Source organism: Aspergillus affinis (genome assembly GCF_023601865.1).
Source record: "Aspergillus affinis strain CMG 70 chromosome Unknown NODE_43_length_248942_cov_90_146332, whole genome shotgun sequence".
NCBI classification, from domain to species: Eukaryota; Fungi; Ascomycota; class Eurotiomycetes; order Eurotiales; family Aspergillaceae; genus Aspergillus; species Aspergillus affinis.
Window position 1 is genome coordinate 205069 of NW_026515824.1, and position 23544 is coordinate 228612.

At 48.4% G+C, this 23544-nt stretch overlaps 5 protein-coding genes across 5 annotated transcripts; 2 read left to right on the forward strand and 3 right to left on the reverse strand.

Annotated features, from left to right (window-relative positions):
* Positions 1-4665: 4665 nt before the first annotated feature.
* KD926_007469 (uncharacterized protein) lies at positions 4666-5932 on the reverse strand (the record flags this gene model as incomplete). Its single annotated transcript, XM_053100326.1, has 3 exons — positions 4666-5455; positions 5521-5810; positions 5882-5932. The coding sequence occupies 3 exons, from the start codon at positions 5930-5932 to the stop codon at positions 4666-4668; spliced, it is 1131 nt and encodes a 376-aa protein (XP_052956033.1).
* Positions 5933-6671: 739 nt separating this feature from the next.
* KD926_007470 (DEAD/DEAH box helicase) lies at positions 6672-9985 on the forward strand (the record flags this gene model as incomplete). The annotated part of the gene is made up of 3 exons (XM_053100327.1): positions 6672-8270; positions 8373-9905; positions 9974-9985. The coding sequence occupies 3 exons, from the start codon at positions 6672-6674 to the stop codon at positions 9983-9985; spliced, it is 3144 nt and encodes a 1047-aa protein (XP_052956034.1).
* Positions 9986-10772: 787 nt separating this feature from the next.
* Positions 10773-15650, reverse strand: KD926_007471 (uncharacterized protein; the record flags this gene model as incomplete). The annotated part of the gene is made up of 6 exons (XM_053100329.1): positions 10773-11666; positions 11769-12025; positions 12090-12456; positions 12738-14276; positions 14409-15402; positions 15469-15650. The coding sequence occupies 6 exons, from the start codon at positions 15648-15650 to the stop codon at positions 10773-10775; spliced, it is 4233 nt and encodes a 1410-aa protein (XP_052956035.1).
* A 4345-nt stretch (positions 15651-19995) lies between these two features.
* Positions 19996-20498, forward strand: KD926_007472 (uncharacterized protein; the record flags this gene model as incomplete). The annotated part of the gene is made up of 2 exons (XM_053100330.1): positions 19996-20211; positions 20262-20498. 2 exons carry the CDS (start codon positions 19996-19998, stop codon positions 20496-20498), a joined length of 453 nt encoding a protein of 150 aa, XP_052956036.1.
* Positions 20499-21912: 1414 nt separating this feature from the next.
* On the reverse strand, positions 21913-22695 carry KD926_007473 (zinc finger protein; the record flags this gene model as incomplete). The annotated part of the gene is made up of 1 exon (XM_053100331.1): positions 21913-22695. The coding sequence occupies one exon, from the start codon at positions 22693-22695 to the stop codon at positions 21913-21915; it is 783 nt and encodes a 260-aa protein (XP_052956037.1).
* Between the last annotated feature and the right edge of the window lie 849 nt (positions 22696-23544).

The window sequence follows — 23544 nt, forward strand, 5'->3', positions numbered from 1 at the left end:
TTTCCATTGATATCAATTGTTTATTAGTGTATTGGTGTGTTAGTTTTGAAAGGAGTGTAACGCTAATGCTTTATATTGTTGTTTTGCTGGTAATTTTCCATCGTAGAGTGAACGCTTCCTGTACAAGGGAATGATAAAGCAAATTTGGAAGAATAGCCACTCAAAGCAATACTTGCGTATGGACATAGCAGTCCTCAGAGATGTAATTACAACCATATGAGAACATACTTCGCTCAACCTTCAACATAATTTCAGTGAAAAGCTCCCGCGAATATAGGCTCTCCGACAATAATGCACTTCTAGAACATAGTTTATATCAGCGTAGTAACCGGATTATCCACATTAGCCGCCTACTCGGAGCTTGGTCTCTGTATCCACAATCTGGCGGGTGAAGGTGGAGTTAACCCAAGTATAGTTTTCGAGACTTGCCATGGATTTCTTTCATCTGGTTTGAGGGGCCGTGCACAAATATGTCTAAGACTTTTCCGCATCTCACGCCACTCAGGACTCGTGCTAGATATAAGAAGTCGTATGAATAGCCTAAAAGCTGGAACAGAGGCAGCAATGATGACCAAATTTGCCTCAACGCCACTATGTCCTGCGATCTCAGAATCTATTCCAGAAAGGATGGACGAGAGCTATTATGCACATACACCAATAATGCAACGGGCGCAATGGAGTAAGTCAGGTCTGTGGAACTCAGGAGAGGCACAGTAAACTTTAAACGAATTACGCTTGCGACAAACGTTCTATCATGAAATAAGTGATACGCACAATTAGTAAAAAGTGGCATGAATCCGATACTCACATGCTGACCAGAAGTAGTATTAACATAGATCGTACCTTTTGGGACTTTGGTACCTCAAGGTCCGCGATCACCGGGATTGGTAAGAGGATTAAGCAGATGTCGGATATAATATTCAGCACGGCGACCGCAACTAGGACGACTGATCGATTAATACAATTGCCCGCCAACAGGATGTTCCAGGACTTTGAGACTGGTTGACAAGCAAAAATAAGGCAACACGTCAGGGAAATTGACCCCACGATGATGAAAACAGCCACCAAGTGTAAGGTGTGAAGCAACCACCTCTTTGCAACCATCAAGCGACGGAATAAAATCAAATGGGTCGCCCTTGCTAGGCAGATACCAGCAATAAATAAACACGCTGCTGTAAGGAAAAGCTAGTGAAATGCTTCTTAGATCAAGGCCTATTTGTTTTTCATATGAAAACGTACCTTCTCAAATGTGTTGATAGTATTCGGTGTGAGGTATTCTATGTGGATGCCCAGACCTGCGTGGTCCAGTGCATCTAAAACAATATACTTCAGTCAACACATCGGCACTAAAGTTGAGAGTGGACATACAGAGTATAACTATTTGTGCTCCCACACAAAATGCCTGTTTCTTGGTTAGTGATTCATTTTATGCCAAACGTCGAAAACATCATACCCAGGCTATGGTAAGACATTCTACTTGGGAAACAATTAGTAAAGTTCTCCTAACTACTAACTACCTTCCTTTGAGCGTCCGATAACTTAATCCTGCAGCTTCGGTGTTACGCTGTTAGGGTATGATACCGCGCAGGGGACTCACGGTCTTCCGCAGTAAACTTCCTGTGAAGTCGTTGCCTGGTCAGTAACCGAACGACCAGGCAAGCTGAACTCAGACTCAACCCAATGATAAGTGTAATTCGGTTAGCGAAGAAGAGCCGTTGGGATTTGCCATAGAACTCTGGCTCAGCTTCTTTTGGAGGAGGAAACTGCATTCTCTATGGAGTAGTCACAACCACGTAGAATGTCTCATATATCTGAGTACGTAATAAAGCGGCTCCGTGGTATAATTTATACATTTGTATGACTGGAAACACAAGTTTAAATAGGAGATACGTAGCCGTAGCTCACTTCAATTGCAACTCCTTGTTGTTAGAGGCGAATTCAACGCAGCACGTTGAAGAGTGTTATCATATCTGCAGAAGGCCTGATAGTCCCTGCTATCATTGCTTATTCTATGTTCAATTCATGAAAGTCTGTACAATATCGCTTTTTACGTGTCTATTCCAAATTTGGCCGCTTCTAGAGCTGGAGTTATGGCGTTCGTTAAACAAGGCTTTATTGAATATTCAAAGCCCTTGATCAACCAGGCCTCCCATACAAGCCGGGCTGGTATAGCAAATAATAAGTTTTACTCGTCAACTTGTGATCAATCCTGGGCGATAGCTGATTTAGAAAACACTCAACCCGTATATGCACGGATTTATCTTGGCTCGGAAGCGAGGAACGCATAGGTACGCCAACGATAAAAGGTACCTTTGGCGTATAGTTTCAGGCATCATAAAACTGTCATACGGCGTAGCATGGGAAATATGAGAATCAGATACGAAAGTGAGCCGATTGTGAAACGGATGTTGCAAACCACTGTATTAGCTCACCCTTTCTGGAACGTGTACGAGTCGAACCTATATCCATTCTAGGGCGTCTATCAGTAGTAAATGATTATTTTCCCTTTCCCTATTGGACGTTTAATTAAGCAAACGTAGAATAACTAGCTAGGAATTTCAAAAAATAGCTAAGGTGAGAGCGGTAGACTTCACTATACAGCAAGTAGACTGTTAATGAACGGTCGAACGTTGCTCTACTCTCCCCCTGTGATCCTATTATCGTCTGGTTTTTTTTTTTTTTTGTTTTGTTTTTTTGAGCGAGATTCAATGGCGTTAAACGGATTTGGACACGATCGATCATATCGATCAACATTATAACGCAGCAGGATTTAATTATGTGTCCCCGGTGTTTACAATGCTCGAGCCACTGAACAGGGTTGAGCATTGAACATTGTTCATCGACGTGTTCAAGGGAAGAGAGCAGGTCTATTGACGCTCGTGATTTGGCTCCACAAAGACAGTTGCTGAGCAAGAGAAACCAAAAAGAAAAGATTTTTTGGAACGATAATTGCCCCACCGGAATTCCACAGGACGATGGAGCCGAGTGGGGGTGACGAAAAATCGACCCAATATTGTGCGGTTACTCATATCCTCGGCGGTGTTCAACAAGCGATGGTTCCGTGTCCTGTTTTACTTTTTGCCAGAAGGCAACGCCGTGAGGTTGCAGTTACCATGTTGAAATGTTACCGATATGGCCTTCTCGCTTCTGGCGAGCAACGAAGATCAACCTTCCCAGCTACCTCATTAACAACTAGCGCGCCCCATGCGGACCCGCTGTCGAAATTAAGGCACGTGATCGCGCCAGCGCCCAAAAGTATTAAAGGAGGCTGTCCCCCGGCCCAGTTTTGGAAACTAGATTCCAAAAAGTTCTATGTTCTATAGAGCGGTCTCTCCGTCTGCTGGAATTGATCCCCCGCAACGTATACGTGTGGTCACTTCTCTGATAAGTCATTGGAGATTTTAGCGTGCTTGCTCGCTAGCACTGCTAGACCGGATCCCTCACCACGGGAGCGTCCGGCTGGCAGTGCCGGTGCTATCGTCAGACTTGATCCCTCACTACGGGCGTGTCAAGCTGGTAGCACCGCCACCATTGCTAGACCGGATCCCTTACCACAGGAGTGTCCGGCTGGTAGTAGTGGTACAATCGTCAGACTTGATCCCTCACCACGGGCGTGTCAAGCTGATTGTACCCCTACCATGCTAGATCTGATCCCTCTTTGCAGGAGTGTCAGCTGGCGGTGATAGTACTATTGCCGGACCTAATCCCTCACCACAGGAGCGTTAGGCTGGTAATAGTGTTGCAATCGTCAGACTTGATCCCTCACCACGGGCGTGTCAAGCTGATTGCACTTGAAGGGCAACTAGTGGCGGCACACCTTCAGCGACGAGCAGTTACCTCAACGTGGTGCTGAAGTCTAGTACTCGGACAGCGAGGCTCGAAGCCTGTTGTTGGGGGAAGCTAAAAACTGCTCTATCCAATGTAGCTTTACAACGCTTAATTCGTCTTACCCCCGGTATACCGAACTGTTAATTGCTAGTAATCTGTAAAAACTTAGGTTTGCTTCCAATGGCTTGGTATTCGATTTTGTTCTCTTATATAGTAAGCATAAGCTTCTATCCCGTACACACGTACATATATATCAACGGATTCTATATTCAGGCTTCGGTGCCCATTTATCCTGCAGAGCCTACAAGCAGTCTTTGGTAACCGGCATCGCGGTCATGCTGCGTGTTCTTTTCCCATGCTAGCATACGAGAAGTGTAGTGTAGTTACAATTTTAAAACATCCGTTTAGTAAACATGCGACCCCTTACCGTGCGAACTCCGTGGTAGATCGTAATTATTCCTATTATATTCATCTTTGATCGCCTTTTATCCCAAATCGCGTGTGTTGCGAGCTCACTATTACCATGCCGTAGGCGACATAAGTGGTGGTGGAAAGGGATTGTGTAGATTAAGACACGTATAATGTTAGGGTGAATCTTTGGTGCCCGACGACGTAGGTTAATTGCATTTCTATACATAATATGTCCACTACAGCCCTGCTGCCTTGGCATGTGCGACTTCGGATTACGGGCAATCCGTCTTAGAGATCGACCGAGCTGCCCTCTGTTGTATTATGCTCTCTATCTATGCATCCCATACTGTGTCAGTGGGGCCTTATCAGGTGCCATAGCCCTTGATGCGCAAACGACTACCGGTTGATATCAACGTTAACCGCCGGTTACAAGCGTTTCTGCCCTTCGAGTCGTATATGCGAAAGTGAAGCGATCTGTCGTAAGCGGGAACTCGGCTCTAGCGGGTATGGAAGGGCTCCTGAGCCCGTTAAACTAAGTGATACCGGATTCAGGGCCAGACGTAACCTAACAAGAGGCCAGTTCTCGACCTCCTCAAAGTCATCGGGACCTATCCGCATCTGAATCATAGCCGACGACGGTATTTCGGCATAGCAAAGCTGGGCCAGCCCAGATATGGACGCATTTATCTGCACACGCTGCAGAACGGGAAGCGTAACCGAGGAGACGGTAGGCCCCTCCGCCATGAAATCACAGTCCGATAAGATCAGCTCCTCGAGGTTGTTCCCGGCGCTGCCGAGCAGTCCGATCAGATCTATGCCGCTGCAGAAGGCGAGCTCGAGTTTCTGGAGTTGTGCGGCGTGGCCGCACCAGATAACGTTCCCCGCCTGCGCTCCTAAGATTGACAAGGCGCGAAGCCGCGGGAGATGAAGGAGCTGAAGTAGAGTACATGGGCCCCGTCCGTTCTTCGGACAGTCCAAGCAGTAGCAGCAAAAGTTCAACGTCAAAGTCTCGAGCATAGGAAGTGATGGAAGCACGCACAGCCCAGGCTCGTGTTCAATGCAGGACAGCTGTAGGTGTTGGAGGCGGTTAAAGGTCAGCGGTACCGTCCAGATCCGCGGCGACATGAAATCCACGCTGAGGCTACGCAATGATGGAAGAGCCGCCAGCCGTTCCAGCAGGAGTTGGAAGCTGCCCAGACTCGGTGGGTAGCTGATACTGTATCATTGTCAGTCCATAATTATTCGCGAGACAGCATTCTCCCGAGAGAGGGCATACGGCACCTGAAGGAGCAAAGATTACCAAGTCTGGGCAAGAGGTCGAAGAAGTCGGGCTGCAAAAACTCCTCATCCCCCCAGACATCCATATTGCGGACGTGCGGAGACCATTGAGCCACTGTTGTCAGAAGCCGGCCGGATGACCGAGGACACGATATTGAGAAGGGACGGGAATTCAGAACCTCTGCGTAAGAACCGTCGAAGCGAATCTCCACAGTGCGGAAGAGGTGCCGTGCCGAGACAACGCGCAATGTTTTACAACTGTCGTACAGATTCCAGAGGTCGCTTGGGCCTAACTAGCCTTTCCGTCAGCTATGAAGCCCGAGGAGGCTCCGCTCACGCGTTCAAAGGCTACGCGGAGGCTTACAGGGTTAGAGATCAGGTCGAGTATTTCGGAGGGGAGTTCCAGAAGGAACATTATAGATTACTAGGCGGTCTCCCTCCGTCCATGCGGTGTACTCTGATATTTGGTCTCGGCATGTATATATAAACTACTGATTGCATGAGTGATGGAGATGATCTCTTTTCTATCGTCCAGACATAGAATCCCTGCAAGGGCCACGTTATTACAAAAAGTTTACTTGCATAGACTCTAATACTGAACATTAGCAACAATAACAAAAAGGAAAGAAAGAAAGAAAGGCTGTATGGTACAGGCAGCTACCTAAGTTAAAGGTATACCGTTCGACATAAAATCCTGCGGTCCATCCACTTACTGTCGGTGGGTCATTTTGCTAAACTCCTGTGTAGGACAAACTTTTAGAGTGCACAAATGTACGGGACGTGACCCGCTTCGCCGAGAGTTGCCAGGAATCTTGGGCTGAACAATCTAAACGTAAATTTTTGCCGAACAATTCCTGTACCCCTCTGTTCCTTGCCCGGTCCGAGTTGACTCACTCTTGGGGTTATCGTTGCTGCCGTATTGTGACCGAACTGTTGTTATTCTTGATCTTGAACTGGGCCAGCCTAAAGTCCAAGTGAGAAGTTGGAAAGTCAAGATGTCCTGCCGCTCCGTTGAAAGGTAGTGCGGGGCTCAAAGACCCACCGTCTCTTTTGTGCGAGGGAGGCTACCATTTAGAGAAATATAAAAGAGACGAGAAAGCAGCTAAGGTATCTCTTCTATAGATAGTATGCTCGATAATGAGCAGCTAACAACTATGAATACTTTTCAAGCAGCTGCAGGAAGTCAAACCGATCCTGCATCACTGATAGATCAGGATCCTCCGGTGTGGCCTTTAATCAGCTCGTCTGATAGCAACGCCTATCCCTATCATTCTGAGGAACAGCCCGTCTCGCTTCTATTATTACCAGGGTCATATCTGCCCCGGAAACGTCCTGTTTGTGAAGCCAACGATTTTCCTGCAACGACGATACCACCCAAGCGGAGAAGAATTGAGGACTTTGACTTCGGGAATACCTATGATCATGTACCGCCAGCTAATCCCTCAAGCTTGGCTCTTCCACCCGCTCAACGTTATAATATGGACTCCCATGATAGCTCCATAGTGCACGGGTCACCCTTAGAGGCACCAGACTCTTCACTCCGGGGTACAATGACGTTGTGGGAGCCAATGACAGCAGTTGATCTTACCTCTGTGCCGCTGTCGTTATATTCCCACGCCCGGACTCTTTACGACCCAGTTGCGCCCACAGACGACCTGACTATGATAGCTGGGATTGAACAGCTGGACGAGACCCAACCCAGCATGTGCCACGCGAACTCTATGGCACCAGTTGCTGGCTCGAGGTCGCTCATACAGGACAATACCGCATGTATCCGGCCCAATGGACTCTTTGGGACGAACCTCTACTACCATCTTTCTGCTGATCTCGCCGGCTCACCGGACCAACCAGTTGACCAATACGGCTGTTCTCTTGGAATCGCGTACACGGCCCCCAAAATGAGGGGTGACGTTGGGCTTCCCACAGTTCCAGCGAACCCCTTGTATTCGATGGAGCAGTACCCAGCGCCTATCACTGACGACATCTTGAACGACTCTATGATGACTGAGAGCGTTGATGGGTCTCTCCCGACTCTGTCTATTACTCCCGAATGCTCCTCATCCAGCGCAGTCAGCGGCATGCTGTTAACCAACCCGTGTGATATGGTCGCCACAGCGCTGGCAGTCCCTCTGATGGAGCATCAAAGGCAGGGGCTACACTGGATGAGGAGCATGGAGGCAAGCTATCGGAGAGGGGGCATATTGGCTGACGACATGGGACTGGGGAAAACTGTGCAGGCGTTGTCCCTCATTGTCTCCCACCCTTCACGAGACGTCGAGCGCCACGCCACCTTGGTGATCACGCCAGCGGGCCTGGTGCAGCAGTGGAAGCACGAGATCCAGCAGCTACTGCGCCCGCACCTGCATCAATGCCACGTGTATGTGCACTATGGGGACAACCGGGGCAAGAGCTTCTCAACGCTGAATCAATACGATATCGTCCTTACCTCGTTCGGAACGATTACCGCTGAGCTAAGGCGAAGGGACCAGCAACAAGGAGAACGCGGCTGCAGCCCATCTACCAGCGACTTGCCGTTATTGGGTTCAACCAGCAGATGGCACAGAGTGATCTTAGACGAGGCACAGTGCATCAAGAATGATCGGTCTAAGGCCGCCGCAGCCTGCTGCGCCGTCGACGCTACGTATCGGTGGTGTTTGAGCGGGACGCCTATGATGAACAGCTTACCGGAGCTCTATTCCCTGTTGAAATTCCTTCGCGTGCAGCCGTCCTCCGACCTCGACATTTCCACCATGGTAAGTTCATCCATCTTCTAACTCTGTCTCATGCTGTTGCTCAATATTGCAAGGCCCCTGAATGCGCCATATAACTCTAACCGATGTTAACCTGACACTCAGGCTTCCATACCACCGCTCCAGAGCAGCTGGGAGCCCCTCCAGGTGCGCAGGATTGCACATCTTCGGGGATTGATGAACACGATGATGCTGCGCCGGACCAAGTCATCTATTATCCAGGGCCTGCCCATCATCCAACTGCCTGCCAAGACAACAGAGAACGTGTATGTAAGCTTTACCGAGCAGGAACGCAAGCTTTACACTATGCTGGAGAGCCACTCACGACTACTGTTCAACCGTCATCTGAATGGCGGGATCTCCGGCCGAAACAAGTCTCGCATGATGGGCCTACTTCAGCGCCTCCGGCAGGCATGCTGCCATCCTTTCCTCGTCTGTGATTTTGCCCTAGCGGTGCTCCAGTCACCGGAGAGTAGGGAACGCCGCGAAGGGAATGCCGGGTGCTTCGCCCCCGCAGTTATTGCTCGGCTCCGGAGCAATGAGAGCATCCTCGAATGTCCGATCTGTTACGAAAACGATGTGGACAACCCCGTGATCTTCTATCCCTGCGGTCATAGCGTCTGTGTGGGATGCTTTACCAAGATTTGCCGCGCGCCCAGCTCGACGCGGCGAGAAGCTGGCGGCGACGGGCAAATGCTGTGTCCTAGTTGCCGGGGGATCGTTGACCCGGCGAAAGCGACCGACTATATCTCTTTCGCGAAAATATACTCCCTTGTTTGCCCTGAAACTGGCGAGTCAGAAAACCTCTTGAGATACCTCGGAAAACTGTTCGATCGGTTCGAGAACAGCTGCGAAGGGGATAACGAGGGTGGTAGTAGTGCTACCTGTGCCAGCGACGGCAGTAATAATAGTAGCGGTAACTTTGCAGAGGCCTGGAACTCTGACTGGGACGGACCGTTAGGCTTGAGCTTACCGGTAGAATTCCGCATGGTCCCCGAGCCACTTAGCGTTGCCTCCAAGCAAAGCTGGGCGTTACTGCGAAAGCAGGCGCTGACCAATCCTGCCATGAGAAGAAAGTACCAGCGACTCCTGGACGAAAAATGGATTACGAGCTCCAAGATGGACAAGGCTTTGGAGATCATGCGAGGCATCCAAGCCCGGGGCGAGTCCAGCGGCGAGCGGGAAAAGATCATCCTCTTTAGCCAGTTCACTTCTATGTTAGACCTGATCGAGATCCCTCTCACACGCAATGGCTGGGTCTACCGCCGTTACGATGGGACTATGAAGCCGGCCGATCGTCATTTGTCCACGGTAGAGTTCACGACTGATCCCGACTGTTTGATATTGCTAGTGTCACTCAAGGCCGGGAATGCAGGGCTGAACCTCACAGCGGCCTCGCAGGTGATTATCTTAGATCCGTTCTGGAACCCCTATGTCGAAGAACAAGCGATAGGACGCGTCCATCGGATCGGCCAGAGGCGGCCAGTGCACGTTCATCGTATCCTGGTCCCAGATACAGTGGAAGATCGTATCCTGGACTTCCAGGATAGAAAGCGCCGTCTCATCAAGAACATCCTAGACGACAGGATCGACGTGAAGCCTTTGAAGTTGAAAAATAACGATTTCGCATATCTCTTTGTAAGTAGCGGAACCCTACCAACCCCGAGAAATAACTTCAGGCTAATCAAGACGTGCGCGGCCTGTAGGGTATGCCATAGTTATCGGGTAATGCGAGTTCCTGGGGGAGCTAGCTGCATACCATAGGAAGTAAAGCGTCTATTTATTGTCGCATCGCATGAAGTAGCGGAAAATAGCTTAAAGTACCAAGTACTTCAAAAGAACGTACCAAAGAGCCAAGTTATAAGCAGAAACGTAATTATATCAGTTGAATATGCATGATTTTCTTCTATATTAATATTTCTACATATTCGTCTACTATCTTCCTCTGTTGCTCGTCAGACAAAATACAAGAAATCGGCAGAATCGCCCTGTTAATCCTTTAGTAGCGTGAATCAGGCGACGCCGAATTTTAATCTCCACCTTTTGGTCAAAACGGCAGAAATGGTGGTTTCTAAAGTGTTATTAGCATGCAACCTATTTTAAAAACCCTGCAAGTGCCTCAGATAGCCGGATTCAATCAGTACGCCCCGGTTATAATATATATATATATATAGAGGGTCGTTAACCAACGCCCAAGTTGGTCCGAGAAGATCATTGGGGTCAATAGGAGGAAAGCCAAATCACACTACATAGTTCTCTCAAATGTTAGAAGGCCTGGATTAATAGATACAGTAGATCAATTACGCGCAGGAGGTTTCCCTAGTATAGACAGATCGTCCTTGAAAGTTGATACTGCTGAGGATAGGTCTCCCGACAACCATGACTTGTTCAAGGAAATACAGTGTGCTATTTGTATATAATATCTGGTTGTGCCCTTAAGGATTCCCTTGAGTACTTTCAGTCGAACAAGAAATCATGGCACCTACGACCGGTAACGACTCTTCGCTAGACCAATTCTTCAATTCTCCGTCTCTTATTTCTCTCGTCCGAGCCTGCAGCGAGATTCGAACTGATCAACACAGGTGACCTAATGGGTGGCGGATGTGGGGCTGACGTCGAAAACTGCCCGATTATCCGGGAAACAGTGGCTGCAATTTGCCGTGCCTCGTCAACTTGGAGGATGCTGTTCGGTTGGCAATGCTCTGCGACGGGTAGGCCATTTGGGCTTAAGGTGCCGACTGAATTGGCACGTACTGAACCGGTCGGCAGGTCCGGATGGACTGCTCCAAGTACTCCCGCACCTCGGACGTCCTGGTAAGGGGATGGATTAACTGAAGATGACGTTACCGGACAATAGTTGCCTTGTCCCGGCTGGAGGGCCCCAATGTGCCCTGTCAAGGCCTTTTCTGGTGTGGGCGTCATCCGAAGGTCGGACAGCGCATCATCGATCCATTGAGGGTGCGTACGGCGTGGGGCGGCAAGTAAGAGAACAGACCACTCTCCGTCTAGCGCACCTAATCTAATCAGTCGTAGAGTAACCGAATAACCGTGCGTGAGGAGAAATCTTATGGTGCTGGCGAGTGCGCCCCAGAGCTGGTCCTGCAATGCCGTACGGGATGTGGTGAGGACAATAAAATCAGGGCTTAGCCCGGGCGACTGCGCAGCAAGCTCGCATCGTTGAAGTGGGCCTAGCGACCCCTCTGGCGGATGTGCCACTTCCATGGGATCTGAATCGAGAGCTCCGGGTGCAAATACGGAGGATGGGCACTCGCTACCGATAGTAACAATACGGGGCACCTGGCTCCCTCCTATATCTGGTAGAGGTTTCTTCTGGCTGTCGATCTCAGCCAGAGCTGATGCAACACAGCCGGGGAAGACGGCTGCATCTGGATGGTGTACCTGCAGAAACATGTATCAGTACGCGTTATAGGTCGCTCGCCGCAACTCCGCTACGCCAGACGCAACGAGCCCAGGGAAAGGCATTAGGGGGATGTAGCCTACCTTCCAAAGCTGATGATGATCCTCATCATAGCCAACTGCGGCACTGACGCGATACCCGGCCTGCGCGAATCCAACGGAAAGGCGAGGATCACCAGGAGAGAGATCGAACACTGACGCTACAGGCAAGGGGGAAAATCGCGGAAACGCCGGACCGTCTTTCGGCCCAGGTAGATAAGGTGCGATTGGGGTCATGAAGAGTGATTCCCGACCGGATCCCTCGAGGATTCCATATCGGGCAAATAAGCCCACCGCCGGTTCTGGTCGATCGGAGGTCAGCCAGGGACGGGGTGCGCGGGTAATATAGAAAAGAACCAATCTTACCAGGCATGTCCGCTAGAAGGGATACGGCTAAAGGATGTGGGCCTACCGCTACCACATCGCTGACATTGACGACGTCCGCATCGTCCTGGTGGGCCATCCGCTCTGGGTTATGGAAGTGGAGGAGGAGCTCCTGGTCCTCAGCAGCTAGACACTCTGCCACACACGGGAGTAAGTCGACTAGAAACGAAAATTTCGTGACAAGGAGGCGACCGCCCACTCCACTCGTTCCGATCGGCGGAAGAATATCATGGACATAAAATATATAGCGGGTGCTTGCACTGCTATCGCTGTCCGCTACCTCTAGCCGCACCCGAACGTAAGTACCTTTCCGGAATGGCGAAATTTGCTCATATGGCCCACAGGAGTCCTAGAGCAGTAAAATAAGTTAGTAGATCTCTAGAAGACTCTGTAGGGGAAAGGCGAAAGCAAGTTGCTCTCCGATTCCAGAGAACATGACCATATCGGAGCCAATCTGGACACAAGCCATGGCTTGACATGGAAGGGGGAACAATGGAGTGCCACCAAGCAATCAGCATGGCATGAGAGGCAAAAGTAATTGGATGACCTAGGCAGAAAATAGGAATGGAGAAAACGAGGTTTAAAATGGACCAACTACGGCCGATGGGCTATCTGCGAGAAATTACCCACCTCAGCGTCTGTAAGGTTCCTTTTGGAGCCCCCTTGTTGCCCATCAGCATCCAGGAACTGTCCCGGCCAGGTCCGCCACCAGGCGCTATTTTCGCCAGCTATGGCCGGCAAAATACCAGGTAGAGACGAACATGAGGCAACTGAGTCGGCATCGTGGACCTCGCTTGGGTGGGCTACCGAAAAATCAACAGTAGCCTTTGATACTATCGCTCCTACCGCGGACGTCGACTCTGGCGGGCTAGAATGTCGCTGAGAGGTATCGGAGACGGTTTGCTCGGGTAATTCGGCTACACTGGAGAGAATCCACCCTTTCTCCCTACTGTCGTGCGTCTTGAGTGAGGTTCTGTCCACATATATTGATGGCATTATGGTGGGGCTGATACAGCCAGGTCCCGTTATCGCGTTGCCGTCTACTAGCGTCGGATGTCGACTCAACGCCTCAGAGTCCGGGGTCGGCGAAGGCTGGTTGACCGCCTGTGCCTCCTGATTTAGAGATATTAAATTAGTTGGCATGGAAGCGGTCTCTGTGTGTAGTTGGGGCGGATCGTCAGCCTGAGTGGCTATGTGAGAAACGGTCACTTCGAGTGGACGTGGCTCGGTTTCTGGAGGCTCACGGATAGTCCCCCAGGTCGGCGGAGAGACAGGTAAGGCTGAAGTCCCTACCAATGCCCCGTCTTCGGCTTTAGGGACAGGCTCAAAACCATGTTCCCTGGTAGGAATAATGGGGCTGTTGTGGGCCGGCATTATAATAACCGTGGGAGTCCAAGGCCCTGGGTCTAGATCCTTGAACACGGCAGTCCGCGTACCAAGAGGGACTACCTGTCGGGGACAGCGGCATACATCACGGCTGCTATCGTACACGAGATCTACCGACTGGTGGACACAGTGTGGGCCATGCAACACCACCAGATAAGACACCAACGCCCCATAGAGCTCGGTGAAAACAAGACTGTGACCGGTGTAGAACGAGACCCGGGCCGTCTTCGTGGCCTCGTCTGTAGTGTGCATCTGGATCATGCATGGCATCTCGTGGAGCCTCCGGTAGGCCAAACGACGGAGTAGCTGCAGTGACTGGTCTGAGTGCGGCCCACGGGTCTGACGGCCGATGAGCGTGACGGCGCGATCGAAGAGTTCTTTGGCCACAGTGTGGCTGGTGACCGCGTCGGACCCGGACTGATGCGGAATGGAATCCTTTGGTCCAGAGCCGTAGTCGTCCTGCGCGTGAAGCCATTTCTCATGGACGTACAGACGCTCACCCTCGGTCTGGTATGCCATGTCCACTGAGTCATTGGTGCATCGGACAAAAACAACCATGGTCTGCCGGGTCAAGGAATCCAGAGCAAGCAAGGCGTGAAGAGTACGAACCATGCCATGGGCGAACGCGGTGACTGGTACGGCCACCACGTCAGAATTTTCCAACCGGCGTTGTAGCTCTTCAAACGGTTTCCGCACGAGCCTGTATGTCCGGAAGATAGACCATAGCGAGTCGGGCAACGGCCGAGATTCCTTCTTCAACTCCGACCGGATCACGGGGCGGTCCTAAATAAGTATGAGCATGAGAGGACGGCCTAGTGAATAGGTCTCCGTGTGACTAGAAACATGTTGGGGAACTCAATCAAGAGGGGGAAACAGGTGAGGCCGCCGGGTAAGATAGGAAAATTCAGTACATACTTCATTCTGTTTAGATTCCGCACAGAAGAATGTCTCCGCCGCCGTCGGCTCACGGCAGATCGCCACCCACAGTTTTCTGGCTGTTGACTCGGTGACCAGTCCTTCCGCTCCTTTTGCATCAGCGGACGACGGGTGATCGCGTAGGAGCTCTAGGTAGCGTGGCAGCACCTTGGTCTCATCCTGCGTGATCGCGTTCTCCCAAATCGAATGGATGCTCGCTACCACTTGCTGTGGGTTCACCAGTCGCTGCCGATCCCGGTCAACACTGCCACGGACCAGGTTGTAGCCGAAGCGGAATGGCTGCTGGCCGTGGCTGGAATCGGGCACGCGGAGACCTTTGAGGTAGAGCTGGCCCCGATGTACCGGCCCCAGCAGCAGATCTCCGACAGACGTCCGCACCGAGCTTGAGGGTGCGTGCAGGTCTACCGTGTCACGCATCCAGCGTCCAAAATCGTTCAAAGACAGCCGCTGGCCTTTCTGGCCTTTCTCGACCAGCACCGAGACGTCCCGTCCCACATCAGCGCTGAGGCGTGAGGGATGGCCGGTATTGCTCGGGGCCTCGATCTCTCGCTTCGCCTTGGCCGGCGTCAGTCGACAGTAGAAGTTTGCTTTAGCCTGGCCGTTAAACCCAAAATTCCAGTACAGGCCGCTTGCGGAGATCTTGACGTGATGCTCCGCCCGAGAAAGCACGAGAGCTGCGAGCTTCAGTCCCTCCCCGTGGCCTCCGGCTAAACGGTCGTCCCTCTTCTTCGTGGTGTGGCCCATCTCCAGATGTTGCGGGTCCAGTGAGGATCCTAAATTGGTGAACTCGGCACTGCCCTGGGCCTTGTTGAAACGGATGTATCCCAGGATCTTTCGCGCTAGGGGACCCGCTCCGCCCGGACCCTGGCCTCCCTGCGCCTCGACGATGATCGTGATAGCTTCCGATGTGGCCGATACATGGGGTGCAAATTCGAGCAAGCTCATCGGGTGGGACTGGAGAATCGCATCCTTCCTGTGTGGAGACTTAGCGTCCACCTGATGACGAGCTCGGTATGCTTGTGCTCGGAGGGGGACTCACCAATTCTGATACAGCTCCCGCAGAGCGTCAGGGACGGTCCAGTCCGTAGCGTAAACGCGTGTTAAGCCAAGAGCAATACTGCGTGGTCCCAGCAGTCCAGTGGCTGGGGGCTCCTGGATGCTGTAGCTCTGGGATTGGTCGAGAGCCGACCGCTCAAATCTCTCCAAGGTGCTGGGGTCCATCTTGATAAACCAATCGTGTATGATACGTACTGAAGCGTTTACTGTCGAAAATATGCGATGTTTCCAAGTCAGTATCTCCCCTACAGTAGCAGGTATTCCCGCCTTTAAATCCTTTGTCAGATCTCTCGACCTGGAAGACATCAAGGGCAGGGTTGGCAACGACTGGGTATCCGCACATGTAGCAGTAGGCTTCTTCGGCCCCAGCGCCAAGATTCGTTCAACGTCTGAGTACTTAGCACTGCATCACACAGCTACTGTCCTAGATAAAAGCGGAGCTTGAATATATTGATGCAGAAATGATTTTGTATTAGGTGCCTAAATATGGTAATTTTCTATTGGTAGCAGCTTTCTGAGGTCAATGCTTGCTAGATATAGCACTGCCCGTTAACCGCACTGGCAAAGAGGAAAAGCAGAATAAAACGCCCCGGGGATTCAAAAGGGGAGGGACTCAGAATAGGCGATCAAGGATATGCTAAAATAATACATAAGGTCTCTTCCAGACACTCTTGCCGTCTCAGTAGGGGGTGTTCAGCGGCTGTGCTTGGAATGCGATGGCTAGCCCTCAATTTCCTGTTTCCGCGTAAGAATGACAAATCAACATCGAGAGCTTCTGAGAAGTAGGCCTCAGTTATCTTATCTCCTTGACCATGTACATACACTAGTATCACTACGTAGATTTATACAGTAGAGGCTTCAGAACCACGAGTTTTGTCACCACCGCCCGGAACGCCTTTAATCCAAGCTCCCAAATTCTATCGCGATCAGTGTTATCATGTGTCCCTTAAATATGCTTAAGGCAGAATTTTAATTAGGCCTCTGCAAATTGGTTTTGTATCACCTACGGAAAGGCATCTGTGCTTCAGCTCTCACGTACGCTATCAGCCCTGTTAATCGTGGCAGATGCTTAACAGTTTTGTTATTTCCTCAGCATAAATAACGATTATGCCTGTTCGATTAGCCAGTCTCCAGTCTGTCCTAATTACTAAGAGAGATGTTTGGATACCCCTTCCTTTGATGGCCTCCATTATACACGGCTGCCAAGCATACTAACCAATTATAGCTGGCTTCTATTTATACTAAAAGGCCGCAGGCCTAACAGACGCAAATATATCTTGCTGTAGGTTGTCACCCTTTTTTCATAACTTTTCTTGTAGGTTTCAAGCACACTTACAAAATTGGAATCATGAAAACAAACCTTGTGATAAATGTTTCCGTTCGTCGTTCTTTGAAGGATAGATTCTATAGAGAATGGACACTAACAGTCTGTTTAGGTACCAAAAGATGAAGCTTTTCCGATATTAGAGGATGAACCTAGAGAGGTGTGTCAGACATCCAGCCTACCAGTTTGGCTTCACGGTTTACTGAGCAAAACTGACAAACTACCGAGCATTTCTAAGATTGCGCAAGGACTAGCTGATTATGCTATCCGAATTTTTAGACTTGCCGATGTTCAAAAGCAAGCCTTGGCAAATTATCTACGTCTCTATTATCGAGATCTCTTTTATCAGCTGGAAGGTAACTCTCCTACATGTTGTGAACCTTTCGACAGCTACCGCGTATCCCCAATTGACTACGACGACTAAGTCAATGCTATTACATCGTTTACTAGCTTGACAGATTAAGAGTAAGTTGGTGTTTCCCTTCTAGGCTAACGTAGCTCCAGTTCAAAATGCCAACTTTCCTGTCATCCTACCAGGTGAGATAGAACAGTCCGTGGTGGCGAATTTGCTTTCACCACCGAGCGATAATGGTGCCACATCTGAAACCCAAAGAGCTGCCGCATCAATGCCCTTGTTTCGAACAGCGGCAGACCTTTCGTTAAATACCGCCCCATCCAGCAATATAAATCAGCCTTCGGCAATGGATCAAGGGGACGAAGAAAGACTGTTCGAATTTATATCATTCCCGCCGACATTCGAGGACACAAAAGGAAAAGTAGGCAGGCGATATCATGAAGGCCTGAGATTAATGTTTGACAGTCGTCCAGACGACATACCAATTAACCTGGACAACATCGCCCACGCCGTTCGAGCAGGCTATGCTGCTCTCAGGTTAGATCTCAGAAAGTTTACAGAACAAACCTTATATAAATGGCTAGAAAATGGTCTTTGGCCGCTGTTTCACAGTTACACACCTCAAGACGAAATTCGGATCCAATGCTCAATGGACATGATTTATGCAGGTATCAAGAAGGATACGGAAACTCAAACTATGTTACGCCGGATAGCACAGATACGCATGTATTATTGGTATGAAGAGCAAAAGAAAGAGCTTATTGAATCGTCCCATCCTCCGATGCAGGGTTCGAGAAGCGATATGAAAAAAATCGCAACCGATACTATACTCCAGCGATTTTATGTTGTTTGGGATATCAGTGAAGAATCTTCCAAAGAAGAGCTTCGTAAATACTTTCAAGCGGAAAAAGAAGTTGGCAAGAAGTGGTGTGAGCTGGTCCAGTATTTGAGCGAAGGAATTCTAGTCATTTGTGGCAAGCAGATGGACATTCAGATGTGAGCACACTTGATAGTCTTTCAGAAGCCTTGGGAATTAATTCTAAAGAACAGGAACCGAAAAGATTTCTCAAGCGAGGATGTACATTCAATGGCTACATTCATTGTAAATTGCTACACGAATGTTCCAGAAGTTTGTAGGTGTTTTGACACTCTCGTTAGAACCTTCATCCAGAAGGGGGTATTTGGTGATCATGAGCTACGCAATTGGTATGGCAGGCTTGACTGGGACTTGCTAGAGAGTACATTGCACAATATGAGAGAGCCACCTAGGCAGCCAGCGTCTTGGTTATGCTTGAACAAGCCCTCTAAAGGTGATTTGACTAATTTTATTCAAATCGCCCTAAGCCGAAACTCAGGCATTACGAGCTAATTACATTCACCCGCTACATCAAGTCTTACATCCTGAGTTTCTAAAATGATGGTCCTTGTGCGCGTGGAGTCCAAAGAACTAGAGATCATGATAGAATGCGGTATAGTAATTCAAGACTTCCGTTTCTTTTTGATATGTTTATTTTTATTCGTTTCCTCGTTCTTTATTTGAAAATTCGCCCTCGCGCGCCGTGTGTTTTCTCGGGTGCTAAGGAGGCAAGAGCGGCATCACCTAAACGTAGTCCTTGCTTTTGAATCCTACGCTATATGCTAAACGGTCCCACTTTTGCTTTGAAATTCTGCGTGCGGATGGAATGATGGTTTTAATGGAGCACTGCCTTCTTTAGATGGCCATATAATACCTTGAGGGAAAACTAATAGTTACGTCCAATGCTACCTTTGCACCAAATGATATGCTCCAGCCTCTTCCATATATGTAGATTGAAATGTATGAGCTCTTATTGTCGGAATACATCCTTCCGTCAGCGAGGGATAACATCCCTTGCTTGGTGTACGCTTTCTTGCACGGAGCTGCAGCTCCGGTGTTGTAACTGCACAGTACCGGAACATGGGATAAAGGATTATGAACAAGCTTTTCAGATGATGATATGTTATTGGAGGTATATTTCTACATTAATTTAGGCGGCTACTGGTTAGTCAAAGCTAGATAACGATGCAAATTGCCTCGAGAAAGACCAATAGATTATCTGGAAATATTAAGCACGATATAGCTTGATCTCAGGGTTCCAATACTAAAGACTTTGTTAGATAGGATCAGTTTGCAGCTAGATACGTAGTCAAAGTCTTCATGGATTAATTACAAGGATGATGAGGCCATGCTATTCGGACAGTCCAGGTATCAACACCTCTTTCGCAAAGACGTGTCCCCGGTCGCAAGTAATAAGTTATGTACTGCGTGGCACTAGCAAGAGAATTAGGTATAAGATTTCTGCCAGGAGTGTTCTACCGAGGGAGTATCCCTGCGTATTTCAACCCGACACTGAACAACGGTGTTAATAAACACAAGCGTGTAAAATATATAGGCAGGGGCAATCAAAAGTCATTGGCGAATAGCTCTAGTTATTGCGAATAATGTGCCCTATATAATCAAAGCTCTGGTTAGACTTATGTTGTTCGGCACTGTCTTGTACTGGGACTGCATTGGACAGGTTTCTTCCCCCTGTTGGTCATGAATCTATGAGTATGGTCAGGGACATTGACTGGCCCTCTTTTCATAGTTCCAGAAGATTATGTACGAACAAGTCATGAACGCAAACGCCCAATAATTATTATTTTGAGATTATCAATTGGGTACTGAACGAAGACGGGAGACTTTGGAAAATGTGGCCGTTGTTTTTGAGATAGCCGTAACAAGACACATGGGACAAAATATATATAATACTGGTACATAATTCTGGACTCAGTGACATCAGGTTTATTGGCAAAATTGACGTGAGTTAAGAATGAAAGTGCCTGCAAAGCTTAAGTCCTACCGTGCCCAGGGAGATCGCACCCAGCAGGAACTGATCCGCAAACGTCGACACAACTTGTTCAAACGATTAAAAGAATTCAATGATCGCTATGAGATAGAGATTTGGTTGACTATGCGGATGCCAAGTGGCCGAATTTATATTTTTGCGACGGATCCTAACGAACCTGTACCATCAGAAGAGCAGATTGTGAGTTATTTACTTAGGAAAGCTTCTGTAGATAACTGATAATAGTCTAGAGAGAGCAAAATGTTCCAGTCATTCATAAAACACCGGCAGACTATGATCCCAAAAACAATAATTCGCAAGGCTTCCAAGACCCTCCCGCTCTCCCATTTATCAATCTACCATTTTGTTTGTCCAATAATCATCGTCATGTGCCCGAATGGGGTAAAGATGCAGCTCTGGATCAGATCTGTGCTGTGAGTGGCAGCCAAGCTACTGGAACGGTCAATCATAATGACCCTGAGAAGTAGGGAAAAAACACACCACCGGTCAAATACTTGAAGACGAGGAAACCTGATCTTGTATATTTACCGATATATTTGCCGAGGCCTTGTGAGCCGGACCACTATTACCTTAGCCGAACCTAGCTAAATTGCACCTGATTATACTCTAGTATCGTTACACATCAGTTTCTCCCTTCATACAGGCTTTCCGGGAAACGGTGTCACCACTTCCTCTCTGTCCTTTCTCTCCAGAGCCTAGTGCCAAGATAAAATGCCCCACAGCTGGATGGATCTCTGGCCTACTCTAAACCCGAGTGGACGGTTGTCACTAGTGCTTACCACATAAGGAATAGTGTGACTCGAGAAGCGGGTCTTGGGAAAGTAGGAAAGACAGTAGGTAGTGACACCGTTTCCCGGAAAGCCTGTACAATACAGGTTTTCTGGGAAACGGCTTCACCATCTACTCTTCTCTCCTTTCTTAAATTCTAACGCCAAGACAACCTATCCCTGTCTATGGTCAGGCACTGGATATATTGTAGCCGTCCATTCAGGTTTGGGGTAGGCCGCATCCGCCTATGTGTGGGGTTTTCTTCCTTGGCAGTAGGATCTGGGAAAGAAGGCAAGAGAGAGTATAGGTGGTGAAGCCGTTCCCCGGATTGTCTGTCCTCCCCCAATTAATTTCTGATCCTAGAATAAAAGCATAGCGATGTGACCACTTCCTAGCTATCGTTATATGTTTAATCATAGGAAAATACTCTGCTTTGACAAAATTGGTACATATATCGCTCTAATATATGATGGCTTGCATACCTAATGCTCGTCTGTTGAGGTTACATAATACCGTAAAATTTTACATGCTAGATAAGTGCCTTGCAGGACCGCCGTTCCTGCATTTCCATTACAATGTGGTGTCGTGGGAACGGTTCTCTTAGTACCGCTCCGCACGAATTTTCGAACTGTTCGAAGTTCGCGAATTTCAACGAATCGAATAGAATTCGAACCTTGGATTTTGGGCTTCGAATCTATGGGCGATTCGATTCGTCAAAATTCGCGAATTTCGAACAGGTTCGCGAACTAATATCTAGTATTCAAGTAGGGGTTTGCTCATGCGGATAGCCATAACTTCAACAACCCTGGCTACTGCATTCATTGGATTCGCAAGAAGAGTGTTCTAGGTACAGTTTATAGCTTTTATTCTACGCTAACAAAACTATAACTATTTAACTATTCAGACTTCCAACGTTCAGCATCTTTCAGCCTTATTAGCGTCCCAAGAGTCTTGCCTTTCATAGAGAAACGTCGAATTCCCAGTACATCTCTCCCACCATTGAATAATCTCTCGATATCTACCTCTGCTGCTGGTATAGCAAGATGATCTTGGGCTACCTTAGACATACAAGTAAATTCAAGTCTGTTGGCCTTCCACCAGTTCAGTATAAACTCAGTTTGGCTCTGGCTTCTTTTCGAAACCAGTACTGATTGTAGGAGTATCAGAATACTGGTCGATATCAGATTCAGCGACATTATACTGTGTAGGCTGGAAGGCTTCTAGAAATCGATATTCGAAACTCTTCCAATTAGTACTTAGAGTAGTCGATACAGGCTGTTTTGAGGTAGGATATGCTTTCTTCAGGAACGCCCTAATTCGGCCAATAATCTTCTCTCCATCTGGTAGCGTTTTGAGCGACTTAGTCTTGATTCGAGGGTCCAAAACGCTTGCGATATAGTATATATCGATATCTTTAGCGCAGTCGTGATACTGCTCCAGAAGTGAGATTCCATCAGAAATAAGAACAGTTATTGCTGGCGAAACCTTCTGCCACTCGCCTCGTCGTTCCTTGATAGCGAAGAGTATAGAATGGAGCTCTTCAAACATACGTGCCGCCATATGAATTGAAGGGCTATCTCGGGAGACGTACTCAGTATATTCGTTGAATGGAGTCAGGATTTTCTTGATATCTGAGAGCTGTTTCCAGTCGTTAGATGTGAGACATAAGGCTTCAATGTCTGGTTCATCGTTAACTGTATCTTCGAGCTGCCGGCGGCACTCTTCAGCTCTCTCAATCATAACAAAGGTAGAGTTCCATCGAGTATCAACATCGTAATTGATAGCTTTTGTACATCTAGGTCGATTATCCCACCTCTGTATTCGCTGAGGAGATTGCGCAATCCAAAGAACAAGTAGTCGAAGCTTTGCAATAGGTGAAGTAGGAACATTAATCATCTTCCAGCTCCTTTTAGCAATATTATCAAGAATATTACAGGCTTCCTTATGCGAGCTAGCGCGTAAAGACCTCAATATAGTTTTCATAACCAAATTCAAGATATAAGTAAAGCAGCAGATTTAGGAGTTTTGAGTAAACTTCATCCTCCCTTCTCGGATGATGGTTTCGGCCAGATACTTATCATACCGCTGAGACAGCCTTCGGTAAAGGCATCAGTGTAGAGTGTCATTATTAGATGCGTTATCAGTTGTAATTGTTATAACTTTATCAGATATATGAAACCTCTCAAGAACCGTCGCGACGATATCAGCAAGGTTTTCTCCAGAGTAATTGCCTTCGATTTCAACGAACTCAATGCAAGCTCGATATTGCTAAAAAGTAGAGGTCATCCAGTGAGCATTAATTGCCAGCATTAGTAACGAATTCTGACTTGTTCAACCATCAAGGGATAGCGCGATTGACGAAGCTGAAGATATCAAGATTCGAAGCTAATTATCAAGAGCATCAAGCCGAAGATATAATCGGCGTGAAACAGTATCTGCACTTAGTACAGAGTCCTGAAAACCTGCAGACCTCAGCATGGCCTTGAATGAAGGTTGTTCGACGCATGTAAATGGCTGGCAGGTCGATACAATCCAATTCAGGGCAGCTTCTTCGAATGGGAGCTTCTTTTCTTTAGAAATCCATGAGCTTAATGGTCCTTGGTACTCTGGATGACCGTCCTGAAAGAGCTTGTGTGTTTGCTGTAGGTACTGTTTTAATGCCGTAGTTAAAGATCGCAATTTAGATGCAAATCGAAAGAATCGACAGCTAGATGGCGATACAATATACTGGTGTTTAAGCTCGAG